Here is a 19,257-nt window from a genome sequence, read left to right on the forward strand (position 1 = left end):
TTCAGGTAGACCCCGGACACAATCTGGTCGATGAAAATTTTCAACACGTGCTCCAAGCGCGGCGCGGTGAACCGATTTGGGTTTTTCTATAGATCCATTCCCAGTAACTCTTCCTTATCTTCTCCAGTGTTTTGCGCGTTTATCACCCTTCCTTCGTGTGGCGTCAATCACGTCAACACGTGCTCTAAGCCGGCGAACCGCCACGCTGCATACTCCGTCTCGCGATTCACCCGGCGAAGCGGGTAATCATCTAGTATGATATATACGGTTAAACAAAAAAGTCTGTATTGATCAGCATGAAAAGAGAACAAGCAGCAGGGGTTAGTTGTCGATTTGAATGGCTCTTCCTCCTGGTTACAACTGAGTTATATTTTATTGTCTGGAGACATGAATGAGATGACCAAGTGAATAATATTATTGTCATTGAGAATTATTGCGTCGTAGATAACTGCCATTTGTGCGCGCCTGTGTTGTCCTTGTTAATCTCCTCTCCTGATTGCTGGAACATTGCTTGGCTAGACGATTTGAATTACCAAACGTACTGTGCAACGGGGCTATCTAGACAATGCCGTAAAAACCATGTTACTGTCTAATTATTGCAAGAAACTTTGCTTTCTAATATCTCTATCTTTTCTTAAACGTTTAGAATATCTATACATCAACAAATTTTACACACACACACACACACACACACACACACACACACACACACACACACACACACATATGTATATATATATAGGCTTATATAGATATATACACGCGCGCACGCACGTACGTACACATTCACACACACGCATGCACGCACGCACGCATACCCTCTCTCTCACTCTCTCTCTCTCTCACTCTCTCTCTCACTCTCTCTCTTTCTCTCTCTCTCTCTCCCTCTCTCCCTCTCTCTCTCTCTCTCTCTCTCTCTCTCTCTCTCTTCCCTTTCTCTCTCTGTCTCTCTCTGTCTCTCTCTCTCTCTCTCTCTCTCTCTCTCTCTCTCTCTCTCTCTCTCTCTCTCTCTCTCTCTCTCTCGCTTCAGTTAAACATTCTGTGGGATTCGTCTAGACGTCTTGGACTTGAAGTTAATTTAGACAAATCTAATATTGTTGTTTTTCGGAACGGTGGTCACTTGGCCTTGCGAGAAAGATGGGTGTATGGTGGACATCCTATGAGCGTTTTGAACATGTATAAGTATTTAGGAGTATGGTTGTCTACACGCCTGTCCTTCTCTCACACTCTTAATGATTTTGCTGCAAAAGGGAAAAAGGGACCCATTGGTATTTTAAAATGTTTATGGCAACTGGGTGACAGATCTCCAGCTATTTTTTTCAAGCTTTTCGACGCACAGATTCAACCGATGCTGTCATATGGCGCCGAAGTTTGGGGGGTTGAAGCAGACCACACACCTATAGAGAGAGTTCATTTATTCGCACTTAAACGTTATTTGAATACGAGTATGAGAACACCAAATGCTATGGTCTATGGAGAAACGGGAAGGTACCCCTTGTTTATAAACAGCTTTGTTAAATGCATTCGTTTTTGGCTTCGTATATTGAGGATGCCACATCATCGCCTTCCGAGCAAAGCGTATAAAATGCTGAAATATCTCCATGAACAAAATAAGAAAACATGGGCCTCCTCGATCTGTTACACTCTGTACATGTACGGTTTTGATGAAGTATGGGAAAACCAAGGTGTTGGCGATGAGAGGGCGTTCCTAACAGCATTTAAAGAAACACTTATTTCATCCTATAAGCAAACCTGGCTTGAAAATGTACAAGGAAGTGAACGTTTCTCTCTGTACAGAAACTTCAAATCAACCCTAACATTATCCAACTATTTAAGTGATTTGAAACATATTAAAGCTAGAAATCTTCTGATTAGATTTAGATTGGGAGTATCTCCTCTGAAAGTGCATCGATTTCGCTTTAATTTAAATGCAACCTCCGCTGATTTATCTTGTCCATTTTGTTGTGGCAGTGTTGAAGATGAAGTCCACTTTGTTTTAGTATGCCCTAAATATGCTGCGTTAAGAGAATATTATATTCCACGAAAATACACTAGAATCCCATCATTGTTTAAATTAACCATGCTGTTTTCAAACACTAGTAAGCCGCTATTGCTACGTTTTTCTACATTTGTCATGAAGGCGCTTTCCATTCGTAATCCGTAATCCGTAAACGAAACAGGGCGATACTCCTTTACAAAGCATACACGCGCTCGTAAACATACACTCACAGACACACACCAGGGCCGGACTACCGGGGGGGGTTATGGGGGTTGCGCAACCCCCCCCCCCCCCTAGCCTAAACATGTACCTTACTTATTTAAATTTTTTTATCATTGCTTATTTTATGCCGTTTCATGCAAGGAGCGACCATTTTCCTATCTCAGAATATGACCTACCCATCAGCTTCAGGGGGCTTCGCCCCCTGACCCCCACAACGAGGGGGGGGGGGGGGGTTCTAGGGTTTTCGGACCCCCCCCCCCCCCAGCCAAAAAATAAAAATATTGAATGAAGTATGCATTTCTTTATTTTACATTGAGTTTCAATTTTTGGGGTATTAATCAGTGACAAAATCTGCTGCCTGAAACTGGTAATGATCATCCTCAGAATGCACCAGATTGCACCATTTTGCATCCTTTTTTTCAAAATTTTCCGGGGGGGGCATGCCCCCGGACCCCCCTAGCAAGCTCGGCGCTTCGCGCCGTCGGCTCGGCGCTTCGCGCCTTCACACCCATATCTTCACAATATACTTTTGAAAAAAAACACCCATAAAATGACCTGATCCGCCCCTGCCGCCAGGGGGGACATCCCCCTGGGCCACCACTGGCAACCCCCCCCCCCCCCTCCTCTTCTCCTAGTCCGGCCCTGCACACCATTCATATGACCACACCCAAACACAAACACCCATGTATGCGCAAGTTTGTGAAAAGCACACCGGAATTATTGGAATAGGATTATATCTAATGAGTAGGATGTTCTTGTTTTTGTTTACTATGTGCATTTGTATGCTGGTGCTTGAGATGTGCTCATCTCCATGAAAAGGGCCCAAGGCCTACCCATTAAAACATTCAGACTTCAGACCTCTCTCTCTCTCTCTCTCTCTCTCTCTCTCTCTCTCTCTCTCTCTCTCTCTCTCTCTCTCTCTCTCTCTCTCTCTCTCTCTCTCTATCTATCTACACACACAACTCGTGCTACGTTATTCAAGCTCATCTGTGTATGCCTTCAATTACGTTACAGCCTCGAGCAATGATCTTCGAGAAGGACAACCTCTTCTGGGGTCACTCGGGTCAACTCAACTGATCACGTGATCCAAAAAGGCGACGCCTACAAATCCAGAACGATTTTTGGTGCGTTGCCTTACTTCCGACTATGGCAGCCTCTTACTTATGGAAAATTCAATCGTCGTTTATCACCATCGTCATCATCGTCCTCGTGGTCATCCCTATCATCATCATCATCATCATCATCATCATCATCATCATCATCATCATCATCATCAGGTCACTAAAAGTCGTGGAAACAATAAAAGAAATGTGTTGTTGCAGTGATGTACTTTATTTATACGATTAAGTACGACTTGTTATGCGTTTTGTCGCTGAGGTCAGTTTATAGCTTGTCAAGCGCGGAGAAAAGGGAGAAAGATGTAGCTTGTGAAAATATAATAAAGCAAACGTAGCACATATAGTTGTACAAACACATGAACCACAAGCACGTTTCTTTTTCTGCTTGTGCATGAACTAGCCTATCTGTTAATATGTTTATCAGTTTTGTAACAGATTTTTTCCCCTTTGTCTAAATGTATGTAAAGTTAGTATCATGAAAATCAGGGAGTTGAAAATGTTTGACTAACTCTTGGCAAAACGGAAAGCAAATGAAACGATTGTAACGGGTAGAGCGGAATAAATTCACAAAGAAGAAGCAAGAAAATGGATGGCTCTTTACTTTCCACGAACGAACAGCCTTCATGTTCGTTCTGCTTCCCACTTTGATCACCTGTTTTATTACAAGCATACTGTGATATACTGGAACTTTATACACATGCGGTATTTTTTGATTACCTGTAATCCAAAACTGCTTTTGACGTCAGGTCGAAGACCTGAAAATCTGTTGTACGTATTTAAGATGTGGAAATTCCTGGTTCCCATTGTTTGAACTGTGATACTAATTAAGTGATCTGTTCCGTTGTCTTGTTTGTGTAATACTTTTATTTTCTTGTTTTATTTTTGTATGCTGTCTGAACATGGTTTCTTGCAGAATTTACGATTGGAATTGTAACTGTGTATTACAATTGTATATCCCGAGAGCTCCAGAAATGATCGGGGATTTTTGCCCAGTGAAATAACATTTCCACAATTGACCTGATCTTGTGTTAATGTATGTTGTATGCGTGTTCTAACGTGTGTACGTGTGTGTGTGTGTGTGTGTGTGTGTGTGTGTGTGTGTGTGTGTGTGTGTGTGTGTGTGTGTGTGTGTGTGTGTGTGTTTGATAGACATACAGACACACACCAATGCGCGACTTCTATCTTAACTACCTGCTGTCTGTCTGTGACATTGCTTCTGCAGAATGAAAGTCACCCTATACAGCTATAGTACACACACACACACACACACACACACACACACACACACACACACACACACACACACACACACACACACACACACACACCCGCGCGTGCATACAAATAGACAGCCTGGCACACATAGCCCTTGTTTTCGTGCATGTCCATAACTCGTTGATTCACATTTCTACATGTAGTATGTTTCTCGTGTTGTATGTACACTCATCGGGGAGTCTGGTACTGAATATGGACGGTAAGAATGCTCTGAACCCTACACGTATTATATCCCCATCGTTTTTTCCTTCACATTTGCCCAACATGTTAATTTGCTGAGGGTTTGAAAGCGCGTTTTATGTCGTCTGCTAGGGCAATCGAACCAGTCTCATTTCCAAAAGTAAATTTCTCGTGTTGCATCTGAACTCATGAGGGAGGCTGGTAGTAAGTCTATCACATGGTAACAACGTTCTGAACCCTACACGTTGTTGCCTTGAAATAATAATGCGAAAACCATTAATTTACTGAGCTGATGCAGAGTCGATCGAATCAGTTGACTTCCAAATACTGATCTAGCTAGTACTTTATCGGAATAACACTTGTGTTTTCTGTTAGCCGCTGGGAATTTTATGCTGTAAATCATCATTATGTTAATGTGGAGATGATATGCTGCATGTCACTTAAAATGAAGGATTAAAAGAATCTTCTCAGGTGGAAAGAAGGCACAGCCTCACTCAGTCACTGTGGCACAGGCGCATGAAATCTGTCAGAAAAATACTTCTGCCTTTAGCTGTAGGAAATTTAGCATCATTTGGTAATGTGGAGAAGATAAGCTACATGCCAATAACACCGAGGATGAGAAGAATCTTCTCAAATCGAAAGACGGGGGAAAGCCTCGCTGTGGCAAAGGGCGGAAGAATACGCTCTCTGGAAAAATTAGCGCACTCCAAGTTTTAAGCACATTGCCATTAGCCAATCAACCGTTTCCCACCCACAATAACACCCCTTCCCACACACACACTAAACTGGTTATCAAAAACTTGTAACATGTGAAGAACATGCTCAAAATCCTTCCAAGCGGTCTTCACGCTTCTTAAGTGCATAACAAAGTACATAGCAACGTTTCTCATCTGTACTACAGTAGGGCTCCTAAAGAGGCACGCAAGATCATGTCCTATGGTCAAAATGTCATACTTTTTCTGATCAGGCTTGTCATATGCGTGACATTCAAACAAAAAAAGATGTTTGTCCTCGATATTGTTCGGACAAAAAGGACAGCTTTTACTTTCAAACCCCTGGGAATAAAATCTCTTATTTATTTTCAATTCGTTAATACCAAAACGAAATCTTACCAACACATCTCGAAACTTTTTAATTGCGATATCGTTCCGAATTGTTAAACAATCGATAACTTTGAAATCTTTCACTTGACTGAAGTTTAGTTAGCCCTTCTCCTTTAAAGCGGTCAATCAATTTCTGCTTAAAACTGGAAAGAAAGGCCGATCCATTTTCCACTCTGTTCTCCCACACATTTTCGAAACCATATTGTTGGAGACGTTCTTTAATATGATACAACCAGTTTGACTGCATCATTTTGAGAACTTGTCTGGGAAATCTTGACTCAGGCATTTTCTTAATTTTAAACCAATATTTAAAAACAGAGAGTGTATTATCAACATATAATGGATATCCTCCTGTGTCCCCGTACAACAAATGGTTGGGTGTTTTGCCGCTGACGTTCAAAAGCCTTTTACATGCAAAAACATGCATGGGCGGACTCAATAATGGCTAATCTTCTTATACCCTATATCTGTCAGGCGCAGAAGAGCATCGGCTTTACCTGTGCGTCAAATAATTGAAAAAACAGAACAGTGTCCATGCTCCCTAACGCCCATATGGAAGTTCTACTATTTTTCCTTTCGCTTTACTGGCGTATTCAGCATATGCTAAATCAAAAGACAACCTTGTTGTAAATACACGCCGGTACCTCTGCTGCACACCGAATATAGCCGGGGCCCCTTGCTGCGCCCCGGGGCCGAGCCACGAGAGATGAGTTTCTGCACTAAATCTTCTCTGTTTTCTCCAAAATGACATATCATCACGTAACTGGCGTTTGTACTTCGACCTTAGGTGTGATAGCATCCCATCATCGGTTTTATTCTTTCCCTCGATTCAATCGTGAACTCTGAGCTTCGATTGTTTATGCTTTTCCAGTGAATTATGTGCAAATTCTGACTTTCCACAGTTATTACGGAAAATCAAGCTTATCAAACAAGCTGCAGATAATTGGAATGTAATTATTGGTTATTTGTTGACATCTGGCTCAAGTGGTGTCTACTAACTTCACGCGGTTGAATCATATTTGTTGAATCTCTACCGTCACTGAACGATTTTGTTGCTGTGCACCGGGGCCATGTCTCTATTCTGAGGGCTGCGCACCGGGGCCATGTCTCTATTTTGAGGGCTGCGCACCGGGGCCATGTCTCTATTTTGAGGGCTGCGCACCGGGGCCATGTCTCTATTTTGAGGGCTGCGCACCGGGGCCATGTCTCTATTTTGAGGGCTGCGCACCGGGGCCATGTCTCTATTTTGAGGGCTGCGCACCGGGGCCATGTCTCTATTTTGAGGGCTGCGCACCGGGGCACTTATGTGCTGCGCACCGGGGCCAGTGAAGTATGTGTAAATTCGGACCTTCCACAGTTGTTACGGAAAATCAAGCTTATCAAACAAGCTGCAGAGAATTGGAATATAAGTATTGGTTATTTGTTGACATATCTCAAGTGGTGTGATATAAATTCATGCGGTTGAGTCGTATTTCTTGAATCTCGAGCGTCATTGAACGATTTTGTTGCCGCGCATCGGGCTATGTCTCTGTTTTGAGGGCTATATTCTGACCTGGGCACTAATTTGCTGCGCATCTGGGCCAGTACTACGGCGAATAATTGTCTGTCTCAGCCACACACACACACACACACACACACGCACACGAAAGGTAATGACGCTGACGTTCGTTCGTTTTGTCCTTTTTAAGAGTGGGATTGCTCTGCTTTGCAGGTGGACAAATGGATCAGTTTAGATGTTACCAATCGAAATTCAAATTTTGAGAGTTCAATGACGTTATTAGACACAGTGTCGATGTGCATTCGAATGAACAATTGAAGATTCGTTTTTTGTCGCTGAATGAAGTGACTGGAAAGAGTACCTATTTGAGAAAAGACTTTTGCGTTCTTCCATCTGAGATCAAGGCTCAAGGTAAAAATCTAGTAATTAAAGATGGTAAAGTCAGAAATAAAGAAATCCGCGAAAATCAACCCAAATTCGGATCAACGTAGGCCTCCTAAAGTTTGGCAACTTCTGTCCCCAACTGTAGCCATAGTTTGGCAACAAAGGATCCTTCTATATCATGTATTATCGGGAAGAAAATGTCTCAAGTCGATCTCAGTATTCGTTCGTGGGATAAGCTTACCTCCAACTTCGCTGGGAATATACCAGCGGGCGCCTGTACCTGCCCGCGCATGTGAATTGCAAACAATGAGAACAAGAACTACAAGAACTCTCAGCGGAAGAAAATGTTTCATTTTTATGTACTATTTTAATGGACAATAAAGTGCTATTATTGTTATTGTTATTGAACTACGAGAAGAGTAGACGATGTTCTCAATAAAGCAATAGATGATTGCCACATACTGGGGAAGGGCTTATCAGTGACTTCTTGATTGCATAAGGACCGTCCTCTTCAAGCATATTCAAATATTTATTTTTTATTGACAGTCGTGCTTTTTATTCAATCAATTTTGTAAGGGACAGGCCTATAGACCTTGCAGAACCGAGGTCCCTGCAGGTAACTCAGTTGGTAGAGCACTGGACTTGTGATCGAAAGGTCGCAGGTTCGAATTCGGGCCGGGACGGACACGGGTCAACTTTATGTGCAGACCCAGAGACGGAAGCCATGTCCCACCCCCGTGTCATCACAATGGCACGTAAAAGACCTTGGTCATTCTGCCATAAGTGCAGGTGGCTGAATACACCTAAACACGCAGACACCTGGGTAGCGCGACTCCGTTGCTGCTAGCTTTCCACTGGGAGGAAGCGACCCGAATTTCCCAGCGATGGGACAATAAAGTAATGAAAATGAAAATGAAAGGAAAGAAAAAAAAAGCTAGCAGACGACAGCTGGTGTTGTGTCCCCTCGGGACGAGCTGACAAACAAACAAAGATCCTCAAGTACGGTCGCAACCGAAAACAGTATGCTACAAACTTTGAAGGAGCACAATAACACGTTTATTACTGGCGGCAGTGCGCAGCATCAATTGCACAAATAGTGCCCCGGTGCGCAGCCCACAGTGGCCCCGGTGCGCAGCAACAAATTCGTTCAGTGACTGTAGAGATTCAAGAAATATAATTCAACCGCGTGAATTTAGATGACACCACTTGAGCCAGATGTCAATAAATAACCAATAATTACATTCCAATTATCTGCAGCTTGTTTGATAAGCTTGATTTTCCGTAATAATTGTGGAAAGTCAATATTTACATATAATTCACTTAAAAAGCATAAACAATCGAAGCTCAGAGTTCAGAATTGAATCGAGGGAAAGAATAAAACCGATGATGGGATGCTATAACACCTTAGGTCGAAGTACAAACGCCAGTTACGTGATGATATGTCATTTTGGAGAAAACAGAGAAGATTTAGTGCAGAAACTCGCCTCTCGTGGCTCGGCCCCGGTGCGCAGCAAGTGGCCCCGGCTTTTTTCGGTGTGCAGCGGAGGTACCGGCGTGAAATATGTATCCCAAATACTTATAACTGTTCACAACTTCAATCTCTTTCTCATCATCAAACCACTTCTCTCCTGCAGCTAAGTGACCACCCTTTCTGAAAACTATTACTTTCGTTTTATCCAAATTAACATCAAGACCTAACTTTCTAGAGGCATGTTTTAAATTTCTCAACTGGTTTTGCAGCCCAACGGGTGTCGATGCAATCAAAACAATATCATCAGCAAACAACATCCAAAAAAGTTCTTCCATTCCAGGTAACAACTGTATAAGAACTGTATAGCATGCTTTTCTTTCTCCCGCACTTAATCAGTAACCGCTGTAATTAGCAAGGACTCATTAAACATTCTGGCTTCAAACCACAGGCACATGAAACAAAAGTCGGACATTTTTGCACCCCATCTCACGCATGCCTGAACAGTCCCGTAAACAGCTTTAACCATTTGTACAATTTTTTTTATACTTTCAGACACAGAGAGAGACAGAGAGAGAGAGAGACAGGGAGATAGTGAGAGAGAGAGAGAAGGAGAAACAGAGAGAGAGAGAGAGAGAGAGAGAGAGAGAGAGAGAGAGAGAGAGAGAGAGAGAGAGAAGGAGAAAGAGAGAGAGATATTGACCCCAACATTTCACAGCTCACACTTGAACAACCTGGCTTCCGGTCTGTAATTATTGGCACAGTCCACTCCCTGTCATCATGGACCCGACTTAACTGGTGATTGAGTTGCTTTTTAATTGCGGGGTGGGGGTTATGGGGTCTCGTCTCTTAACATGTATGTCTGTCCTGTCCGCAGTCTGAGGTACACATGATCGTAGCAAATAAATAGGATCCTACCCTTAACGGAAGAGGGAATACGCCGACGATACGTTCTAGTAACTACAGTGTTTGTATTGCGTGAGTTATCGCAGTTCCAAACTGATTAAAAACGTCATTTTTTATTGGAGTTTTGTCCCCTGAATACCATATCTCTAGGCTTTGATCGCCGATCGTTTCACGACTCATTTTTTTCACTGTCGTCGAGAGGTAGAATTTTTGGAACGTTGTTTGTCCTGACCACCTCAAGGTCAGTGCTTGTTTTACTTGTGAACGAACGAAGGAACGAACGAACGAACAAACGAACGAACGAACGAACTTTATTACTCAAGGATGAATATTTACAATCTGTCCCTGCTAAAACTAAGACATAAACATGGAGACAATAACAAATGTCAATATAATGCAAAGGGACAAGCAAGATCCACACTACCCAGTGAAGATTTTCCCAGGTCCTGTTTGAGAGGATGCCAAGTTTTTGCCAAACTAAAGGCTGACAGTTGTATATGTATGTACACTGATAAGAAGCTCTTGATTTATCTTGTATAACAAAAAGATGACATAACTTCTCCGTACTACACGTTTTGTGTTCTACTTTAGCAAGAAAATATATGAGCCGATAAGCTATCCCCTTATTTGATAGTAAAACGATTAAAGTGCTACTTGGACAGTTCAAGATTATCCTGACGACTTAAAGATATCTTCCTATCAGCGCAAGAAATCATGTACACCACCACAGATATGTCAAGGCGTGTTCATGGGTAAAGACCAATTCTCCGTTTGGGACACACACTAAAAATCAAAAGCGTGAATGCTGTCTGTGCAGAACAAATTTTTTTCGACGTACTTATTGTGCAAATAACACCTATCAACTTGCACACTGTGCAAAAACCAACATTCTAACGGTATGCTGTGGTTGGATAACAAGTGAATAACAGTGACATGACATTGTTTACATAGTTGATTTAATTTCTATGTTTTGCTTTACAGACAATATAAGAAAAGGAGGCGTTAAGCCCTGGTTTGTTTTTGTATATAATGAATGAAACTTGAATGTATAAAGGGTATCAAACATTTTGCACAGGAATCGATACTGTATAAAGTTGTTAAATTGAAGGGAAACAATTTCAAGCGTAAATACATGTACCTGATTTTAGTCAGTCCTTTAAGAATGCTGTTTATTTCAATTGTTCAAAGTTAATTTGGAGAGTGACCTTTTTGATGCTACTTCCTGTTCTCAAATGCAGACTCCAGCCTTAAAAGCATTGACTGATCTTTGCTGGTGTACAGTATCTCTCACACAGCAAGGAAGGTGCCTTTAATGATAACGTCATCAACAGATCAGCGCAGAGCTGAATATCTATCAACCACAGAAGGATCGCCCATAATGATAACGTCATCCACTAATCATATCAGAACTCAATCAATTTGCAAGGCAGAAGGATCCCATTCGTGTAACTGAAATGACTGCCACTGTAATATTGCTCTGCGGTCTGCTGATCGGTTTGTATTGATGTTCACATTTTTCTTCTCTGAAACCAAATACAATACGAGAAAAGACTCCAGGATCCTCAAGTCTTATTATGGTCTGCATAGTGTATGTTTCTGTCTGTACTGGTGAAATTGATTTGAAGAAAATTAAGTTCGTACAAACGGCTTTTGTCTAAGCGGGAAACGCTAGGTCTGCAGAATATTTTCAAATGATCAAACTATGTTATGCAAACAAAATTCCTTGTTTTACTTTTTCTTCTGTATGTAAGTGTTTACAAACTTTTTTTCAGAAAAGCAAAAGTTTATTTACAGATCTTTGTCAATATTATACGAGTAAAAGTGCTTGACGTAAATATTGAAGTATTCTTTTTGGAGTCTTATAGTGTATGTCATGAAATCTGCTTGAGAAAATCTGTCCAGTCTGTGCTCGCTTACCTCAGAGGTGAAACGTCATACAACCGTCCTACAACGCCATTCCAACAACCCAATCCCCACCCCATCCTCTCTCTCTCTCTCTCTCTCTCTCTCTCTCTCTCTCTCTCTCTCTCTCTCTCTCTCTCTCTCATAATGTGTTGAAGATCAATCAATAAATCAATCAATCACTGAATCAATCAAACAATCAATCAGTCAATCAACCAATATGGCCCTCATTGTATGACCAGAGCAACATGTTTTGTCTTCCAGGTATCAGCGGTCTGCAATGGCAAGGTATCATGGAACACAAGGGGACTATTGACGCGTGCAAGGGGGAGTCTATGGTCCTCGACTGGGACTTCATGCTCACCTCGGACGAAACCGTGGAGGATATTAAGGTTGGCATCAACAAGTACAGTAGAACATTCATATCCAACACCTCCCTCCCCTTTTAAGATTCTTCCGATTTAAGGCTTCACTCCTTCAGACTCTTATCATTGTGAATGAAAGATTTCAGGTTGTTAGCGTTCTCAAAATAATGTGAGGTTTGATTGTTATCAAAGTATGTCACACGCTTTCCTTCTTTGCCACTACTAAAGCAAACGTGTGCAAGATTGTATGTTACACGCCTTGGAGCATGTGCAAGAACGGATTCAAACTCGAAATCGTCCCTCCAAAAGCCCCAAAATGCACACACGACTTTTATTTCTCCTGCTGTTGTCGTGTCTTCTCTTTACAAATTCTTCAACGCTGAGAATACTGAAAACGGCATCCCAGACTACAGTACTGTTTCCATACGCGAGTTTAGCTTCCCTTGGAAAGTGGCTCGCTCAGGAGGCCTGTTAGTCTGAAACTAGAAGGACAGAGTTCTGAACATAGATGACAAAGACCCCGGAAAGAACAAACATTTCGCGGATGCAGACACAGAAAGACGTCATGAAGAATGGAATGCTTCAAAAGATACAGACTGTGACGATGACTGTGACGTCATTCACATATACCGAGACGTCATTCATAGTTGTTCGTTCACTTTCGTCAAAAAGTAGATCTCTCCACAATGGCTGCTCCTGTGTTTAGGTTTATCAAGCGTGAGTACGCAAAACGTGTTTGTTCTCTCCGCTGTTGAAGCTGTGAGACATAATCGCCATTACGAGCTAGTCGTGTGACAGAGAGTGTTCTTGCACACTCGACTGCTGCTGTTTCATTTCGTCTAAAGCCGTCGTGAAACATCTACAGTCTCGTGTGCAAGAAAACTCTGTCAGTGTCACACGACTAGCTCGTAATAGCGGGTAATATCGTTTAGACTAAACCCCTTCTATTTCTGATGTGTTGTTCGAAATATCCACAATTGTTCTTTCTAATGTATTTCAGACCAGACTCACTTTATTTTCAGACCAAATTGCCTGAGTTTTTCTCAGCGGTCTTTGAAAGGGGGGGGGGGGGGGGGGTAGGTTGGGGGTGGGGGCGGAGGGGGTGTTGTCCGACCACATCTCTCGAAGCTGCTTTGCACCGTTCACCCTTCGCCGAGCGATCTCTGTGTTTTTATATATTATTCAAATTGTTGTTTAAATACGCACAAGATTGGAATAACAATAATCTGGGTGTTTTCCAGTGCATAATGTTGCTCGAAGCATAACGTCAGAATGAGAGATTTATGTCCTCAGGAACTCGACGTGATATACAACAAAAAATCTTTTAAAAACCCCAATGATGAAGCAATTGAACACATTCTTTGAAACGCCTTACACTTTACTTTGACCTACCCTCACCTGGCACAGATTTGTAAACACGTAATAGGTCACCTTTATTTACCCCTTTATTAAGTGGCACTACGTCACCGCTGAAGGCTCGACGAACCTGATTGCCATGGAAACAGAGGGCCAATTCGTCCCCCTGCGAGGACGTGGAGAACGATTAAGGCAAGTGAAAACAGCGGGTCTGCAACTTGACAACGTGACGGCGTCTGACAGTGGCATCTACACGGTAACAGTTACCACCCGAAACGTATTGGGAAACATCCGTGATGCCATGCTGAACGTTACACTAAGTGTTGCAGGTGAGAGTTTGAAATTTCGCTCGGGTATCCTTGGCGAATGCTGACACAATTCAGTTTTTTCACAGCTAAACAATATGTTGCGGTTAAAAAACTGTTTATTGCGGGGAAAACCTCAAATTTTCGGCAGCATTTTCACACGGTGGTAGAAGCCGATTGAGCTCATACAACTATTCCGCGGAAAGGGTTCTGCTGCGGATAACACCACACACGTCTTACAGTGATAAGTTTTATTTCAATTATTCCGCAGCGCATCATTTGTTTTATTCCCCGGAAAAAAACCCTGAACATGCTACAGAAAAACTGAGTTTTTTCACAGCAGTGATTTATTCCGCGGTACAACTGTCATCAACCACCAAGGACACGCTGGAACTTTACCATATCTGCGTCATGAGATCTTACCTGCATACACTTCCATGAACTACTTTCACTTATGTGTCTCTGTTATTGCTTTTGTTTTTGTTTTTACTTGTTTTTGTAGTTAAAACTAATCTTCGTTGTTGTAGCATACAACGCAATGACTCCCTACCGCTCATATACATGTTTTTATGAAGATAAATTAGGTCTACCCGCGGAAGGAAATATTGTTTTGTGACAAATGTATCTCTCTCTACTTTGTTCTCTTTCTCTTTTGTGCAGAGCCCCCCATGTTAAAAGACGGGACGTTGAGTTTGAAACAGTCGCGGAGTGCTGTGTACGACAACGTCACTGACAGCTGGCATGTGCAACTCCAGTGCGGACGTTTCGAGTTTCTGGGTCAGCCTGCCGTCCACGTACTGTGGAATGTGAGCTTGCCTTGTGTGTCACTGACAGAAATTTAAAGTTATTCAAGACTTGTAAATATCTCTATAAGTGAGCCCCTCAAGAAGTTTTGGTCCAGTGACGCTAGCGAGTAAATGATGTATATTAATATTTCTGGCTTGGTTTTTGACCAGTTACACAACGATTTGATAACCGACAATATGTGTGTGGCAGTTACACCAGATATATACGAACGAGTTACCTCTAGCTAGGAATTCGGCCTGCAAATGTTTCTACCAACCTTCGGCGATGATAATATGATTGGTGTTTGAGATGAGCTGTACCCGAGTTAACGTTGTTTACAGACGCCCACAGGCAGCGTGATGACCAACAGCAGTAGCAACGGCACGTTCTTCTTGATACTGGACAACCCCGTGGAGGAAGGGAACTACACGTGTCACCTCCCCGCCTACCTGCCCGCCGCTCGCTGTCTCACTCCTCACAGGTAGGTCGAGCAGGGCTGGATTTGAGGGGGGGGGGTCCTAGGTTCCGGAAGACTACCCCCCCCCCCCCCCCCCATCCCCTTGCCAGGCAAATGGGTGTTTTTTTTCTCAAGGAGAGACACAACATACTCATTTTAAATGCCACATGTCACGGTCCTTGGTCAGCCCCTTACCCCTGCCTCATTTTGGAAGCCCCTCTAGCGCATACACTAGATCCAACTCTGTCGCAGAGGAGTGCTATTGTGTTTGCTTTATGGCACATTCAGATCTTGCTAGTGTCGATGTTTGATATAGATTTCATTTCTGTTGCATTATTTACCATCGATAACACTAACAAACACACTGTTCATCATCAGCATTGGCATTCCTCTTCAGCAGCAGTTGCAATATTTCAATCATGACCTGTGTAACCGTTTGCCCCTCTTCTCTCAAAACTCAAACAATCAAAACAAGCTGACACAGGTTAAATTAATAGGTTCTTTAATTTCCAAATGATGATGTTGGGAAATGTGTGGGAAACGGGGGTTTACATTCAATAAAAACAACTTCAATATATTCTACTCTCTAAAACTCTACTCTAAGACTAGAACAGACCAAAACAATACTCTAGATCCCCACTCCAGAACTATACTCCAGAACTATACTCTAGAACTACACTCTAGATCCCCACTCTAGAACTATACTCCAGAACTATACTCTAAATCCTCACTCTAGAACTATACTCCATACCTATACTCCAGAACTATACTCTAGATCCCCAATCTAGAACTATACTCCAGACCTATACTCCAGAACTATACTCTAGATCCCCAATCTAGAACTATACTCCAGAACTATAGTCTAAAAAAACAAAAGACCTGATGAAACTCTAATCTAAAAAAACAAAGTCTAAAAAAAAAAATTAAAAAAAATAAAAATCTAAAAAACCAATCTAACGAACCCCGTCCAACAAACCTAATCTAACAAACCTAATCTAACAAATCTCGTCTAACGAACCTAATCTAACAAACCCCGTCTAACGAACCTAATCTAACGAACCCCGTCGCACATTCCGCCCACTCTGTAAAACACAGAATGCACGCCGTCAGCATATATGGACAAAAGCAATTTCAAATATCCAAAGCTAAATTCTCTAACAACAAAAAACACATCATTCCTTCTTCAACAACACAATACAGTTTTCTCGAACATTCAAAACAATTCAGTTCACAATACAGCCTTCTTGAACATTCAAAATAAATCCTCCCCAAGCATGCCACAGCCAGCATACTCTATTTACCACTGCTTACCCAATTGAACATAAAGAGGAAAATATATGAACAACATAAGCTTACCCGCAAGACAACGCTCACATCTCAGTTTCCATCTTCCGCTTGTAACGGACACATCACGCAACACCGAACACGGCGCTATAAAAATCAGCCTGACAGAAAAACACGTCTGATCCCCAGAAGAATCGTCGGAAAAAGGAAAGCCCCAGAAAAAGTCTCGCGTGATCTCGCGCCATACATCAATATGAATTCAGCCTGAAGGGGTGTCAAATACAAACATACAGCAATTTTACCTATGCAAATAACAGAATCGGCTATTCCACCAGACCATTTCAACACATAGAAAGAATAGTCTCGGAAACAGTAGTGAATCCACGATAGCTTGGGGTACTGTGATGTCACAATAGTTGAATCCACGATAGCTTTGGGGTACTGTGATGTCAAAATAAGTCAACCCACGATAGCCCAAGGGTACCGTTTGTTCACAAGGTCACACCTGTATGATCGTCTTCTTCAACTCTGACACACTGTGCTTGACTCTCTTTGGTTATTAATATATCTTCAGTCAAATAACACTCTTTCTGTAAAAGAAAATTAGTGAAATTCATCTTTCAAGCAACTTAGATGTCAATCAATCAATCAATCAATCAATCAATCAATCAATCAATCAATCAATCAATCAATCGATCGATCAATCAATCTGTCAACCAATCAACCACTCAATTAACCAATCAATCCATTCATCAATCGATCAATCATTATAACCTGTCTCACGAACTCATCCCCCTTGCAGTAGGACGAAGGAGGCAGCTTCTGTGCGCGTGGACTGGGTGAAGGCAGCATTGACACTGCTGCAGGCCCGACAGGAACAGTTGATGCGGGACAGCCACCTGCCGTACGGCGAGACCCAGCAGCTGCACGATGCACTCCTCTCCCTCAATCACACCGTCTACGAACGTCTGGACAAACTCGAAGACCAGGTAAGGTTCCCGATGGGTAGCAGGTTGCGTATGAGAATGGTTGTCACGAGCACTTAGACTAGCTGAGGTTCCCGATGGGTAGCAAGGTTGGGTATGAAGTGAATATTGGTATTGGTATTTTGGAGCGCAGTGAACGAAAGCTAAGGAATAGATGCGGGTGAAATATCATGTTTACATACTAATACTAGCTGTAATAGCGCGAACCTGTCTGCGTTCTCCGTGCACACCCAAGAAACATGATATCATTACAACAAAATATTATCTTAGTTAAAGCATACTTATCAACAATAAGAATATTGGCCCGCGCGTTTATGTAAGCACTTTTACTTCAAAGAAGAGGTAAACTGGTTTAGGTGTCTTTTATTTGCGAATACAATCATCCTCTGCACACAGGTCATCAGAGTGTGTGGTTTGACGCACTTTTGCTTGCACTCAAACGTACACTTTCCCTGGTTTCATGTGAATATATTAGCACACACACACTTTTATCTCTTCAGGTGGATGCGCTGAGGAAGGACAATGAGAGCCTACATGAGCGCCTGGAAAAATTGGAAAGTATGGGAAGTGTGAGCCGGACTACCCGCCACTACGAGCAGCCAACCCAACCAACTCGACCTTGGTACACAACAACTAGGCCAACAACTAGGACAACAACTCGACCTTGGTACACAACAACTAAGCCAACAACTAGGACAACAACTCGACCTTGGTACACAACAACTAAAAGGCCAACAACTAGGACAACAACTCGACCTTGGTACACAACATTTAGGCCAACAACAACTAGGACAACAACTCGACCTTGCTACACAACATTTAGGCCAACAACAACTAGGACAACAACTCGACCTTGGTACACAACATTTAGGCCAACAACAACTAGGACAACAACTCGACCTTGCTACACAACATTTAGGCCAACAACAACTAGGACAACAACTCGACCTTGGTACACAACATTTAGGCCAACAACAACTAGGACAACAACTCGACCTTGCTACACAACATTTAGGCCAACAACAACTAGGACAACAACTCGACCTTGGTACACAACATTTAGGCCAACAACAACTAGGACAACAACTCGACCTTGGTACACAACATTTAGGCCAACAACAACTAGGACAACAACTCGACCTTGGTACACAACATTTAGGCCAACAACAACTAGGACAACAACTCGACCTTGCTACACAACATTTAGGCCAACAACAACTAGGACAACAACTCGACCTTGGTACACAACATTTAGGCCAACAACAACTAGGACAACAACTCGACCTTGCTACACAACATTTAGGCCAACAACAACTAGGACAACAACTCGACCTTGGTACACAACATTTAGGCCAACAACAACTAGGACAACAACTCGACCTTGGTACACAACATTTAGGCCAACAACAACTAGGACAACAACTCGACCTTGGTACACAAAATTTAGGCCAACAACAACTAGGACAACAACTCGACCTTGGTACACAACATTTAGGCCAACAACAACTAGGACAACAACTCGACCTTGGTACACAACATTTAGGCCAACAACAACTAGGACAACAACTCGACCTTGGTACACAACATTTAGGCCAACAACAACTAGGACAACAACTCGACCTTGGTACACAACATTTAGGCCAACAACAACTAGGACAACAAC

The 19,257-nt window shown here is 42.4% G+C and overlaps 2 protein-coding genes across 3 annotated transcripts in view; both read left to right on the forward strand.

Moving 5' to 3' along the window:
- The window catches only part of LOC138964144 (cadherin-23-like), a 42,354-nt gene extending 37,999 nt beyond the window's left edge, over positions 1–4,355 (forward strand). For both annotated transcript variants that reach the window (XM_070336033.1, XM_070336035.1), the window contains exon 25: positions 3,236–4,355. In XM_070336033.1, the coding sequence (XP_070192134.1) occupies positions 3,236–3,298 (63 nt within the window). In that variant the 3' untranslated portion in view covers positions 3,299–4,355. The remainder of the gene's footprint in view (positions 1–3,235) is intronic.
- A 7,224-nt stretch (positions 4,356–11,579) lies between these two features.
- On the forward strand, positions 11,580–19,248 carry LOC138965515 (uncharacterized). The gene is made up of 9 exons (XM_070337698.1): positions 11,580–11,647; positions 12,320–12,447; positions 13,874–14,105; positions 14,742–14,887; positions 15,209–15,348; positions 17,411–17,597; positions 18,095–18,401; positions 18,802–18,881; positions 19,234–19,248. Exons 1-9 carry the CDS (start codon positions 11,608–11,610, stop codon positions 19,246–19,248), a joined length of 1,275 nt encoding a protein of 424 aa, XP_070193799.1. The 5' UTR covers positions 11,580–11,607.
- The last annotated feature ends 9 nt before the right edge of the window (positions 19,249–19,257 follow it).

This window comes from Littorina saxatilis, linkage group LG4 (genome assembly GCF_037325665.1).
Source record: "Littorina saxatilis isolate snail1 linkage group LG4, US_GU_Lsax_2.0, whole genome shotgun sequence".
In the NCBI taxonomy this organism is placed as follows: Eukaryota; Metazoa; Mollusca; class Gastropoda; order Littorinimorpha; family Littorinidae; genus Littorina; species Littorina saxatilis.

Bases quoted from the DNA above. Each gene is read 5' to 3' on its own strand.
- LOC138965515 (XM_070337698.1), top strand. From the start codon at position 11,608: ATGACTGCCACTGTAATATTGCTCTGCGGTCTGCTGATCG. The intron at 11,648-12,319 runs GTTTGTATTGAT...TTTGTCTTCCAG, and splicing joins GCTCTGCGGTCTGCTGATCG to GTATCAGCGGTCTGCAATGG. The intron at 18,402-18,801 runs GCTACACAACAT...CACAACATTTAG, and splicing joins TAGGACAACAACTCGACCTT to GCCAACAACAACTAGGACAA.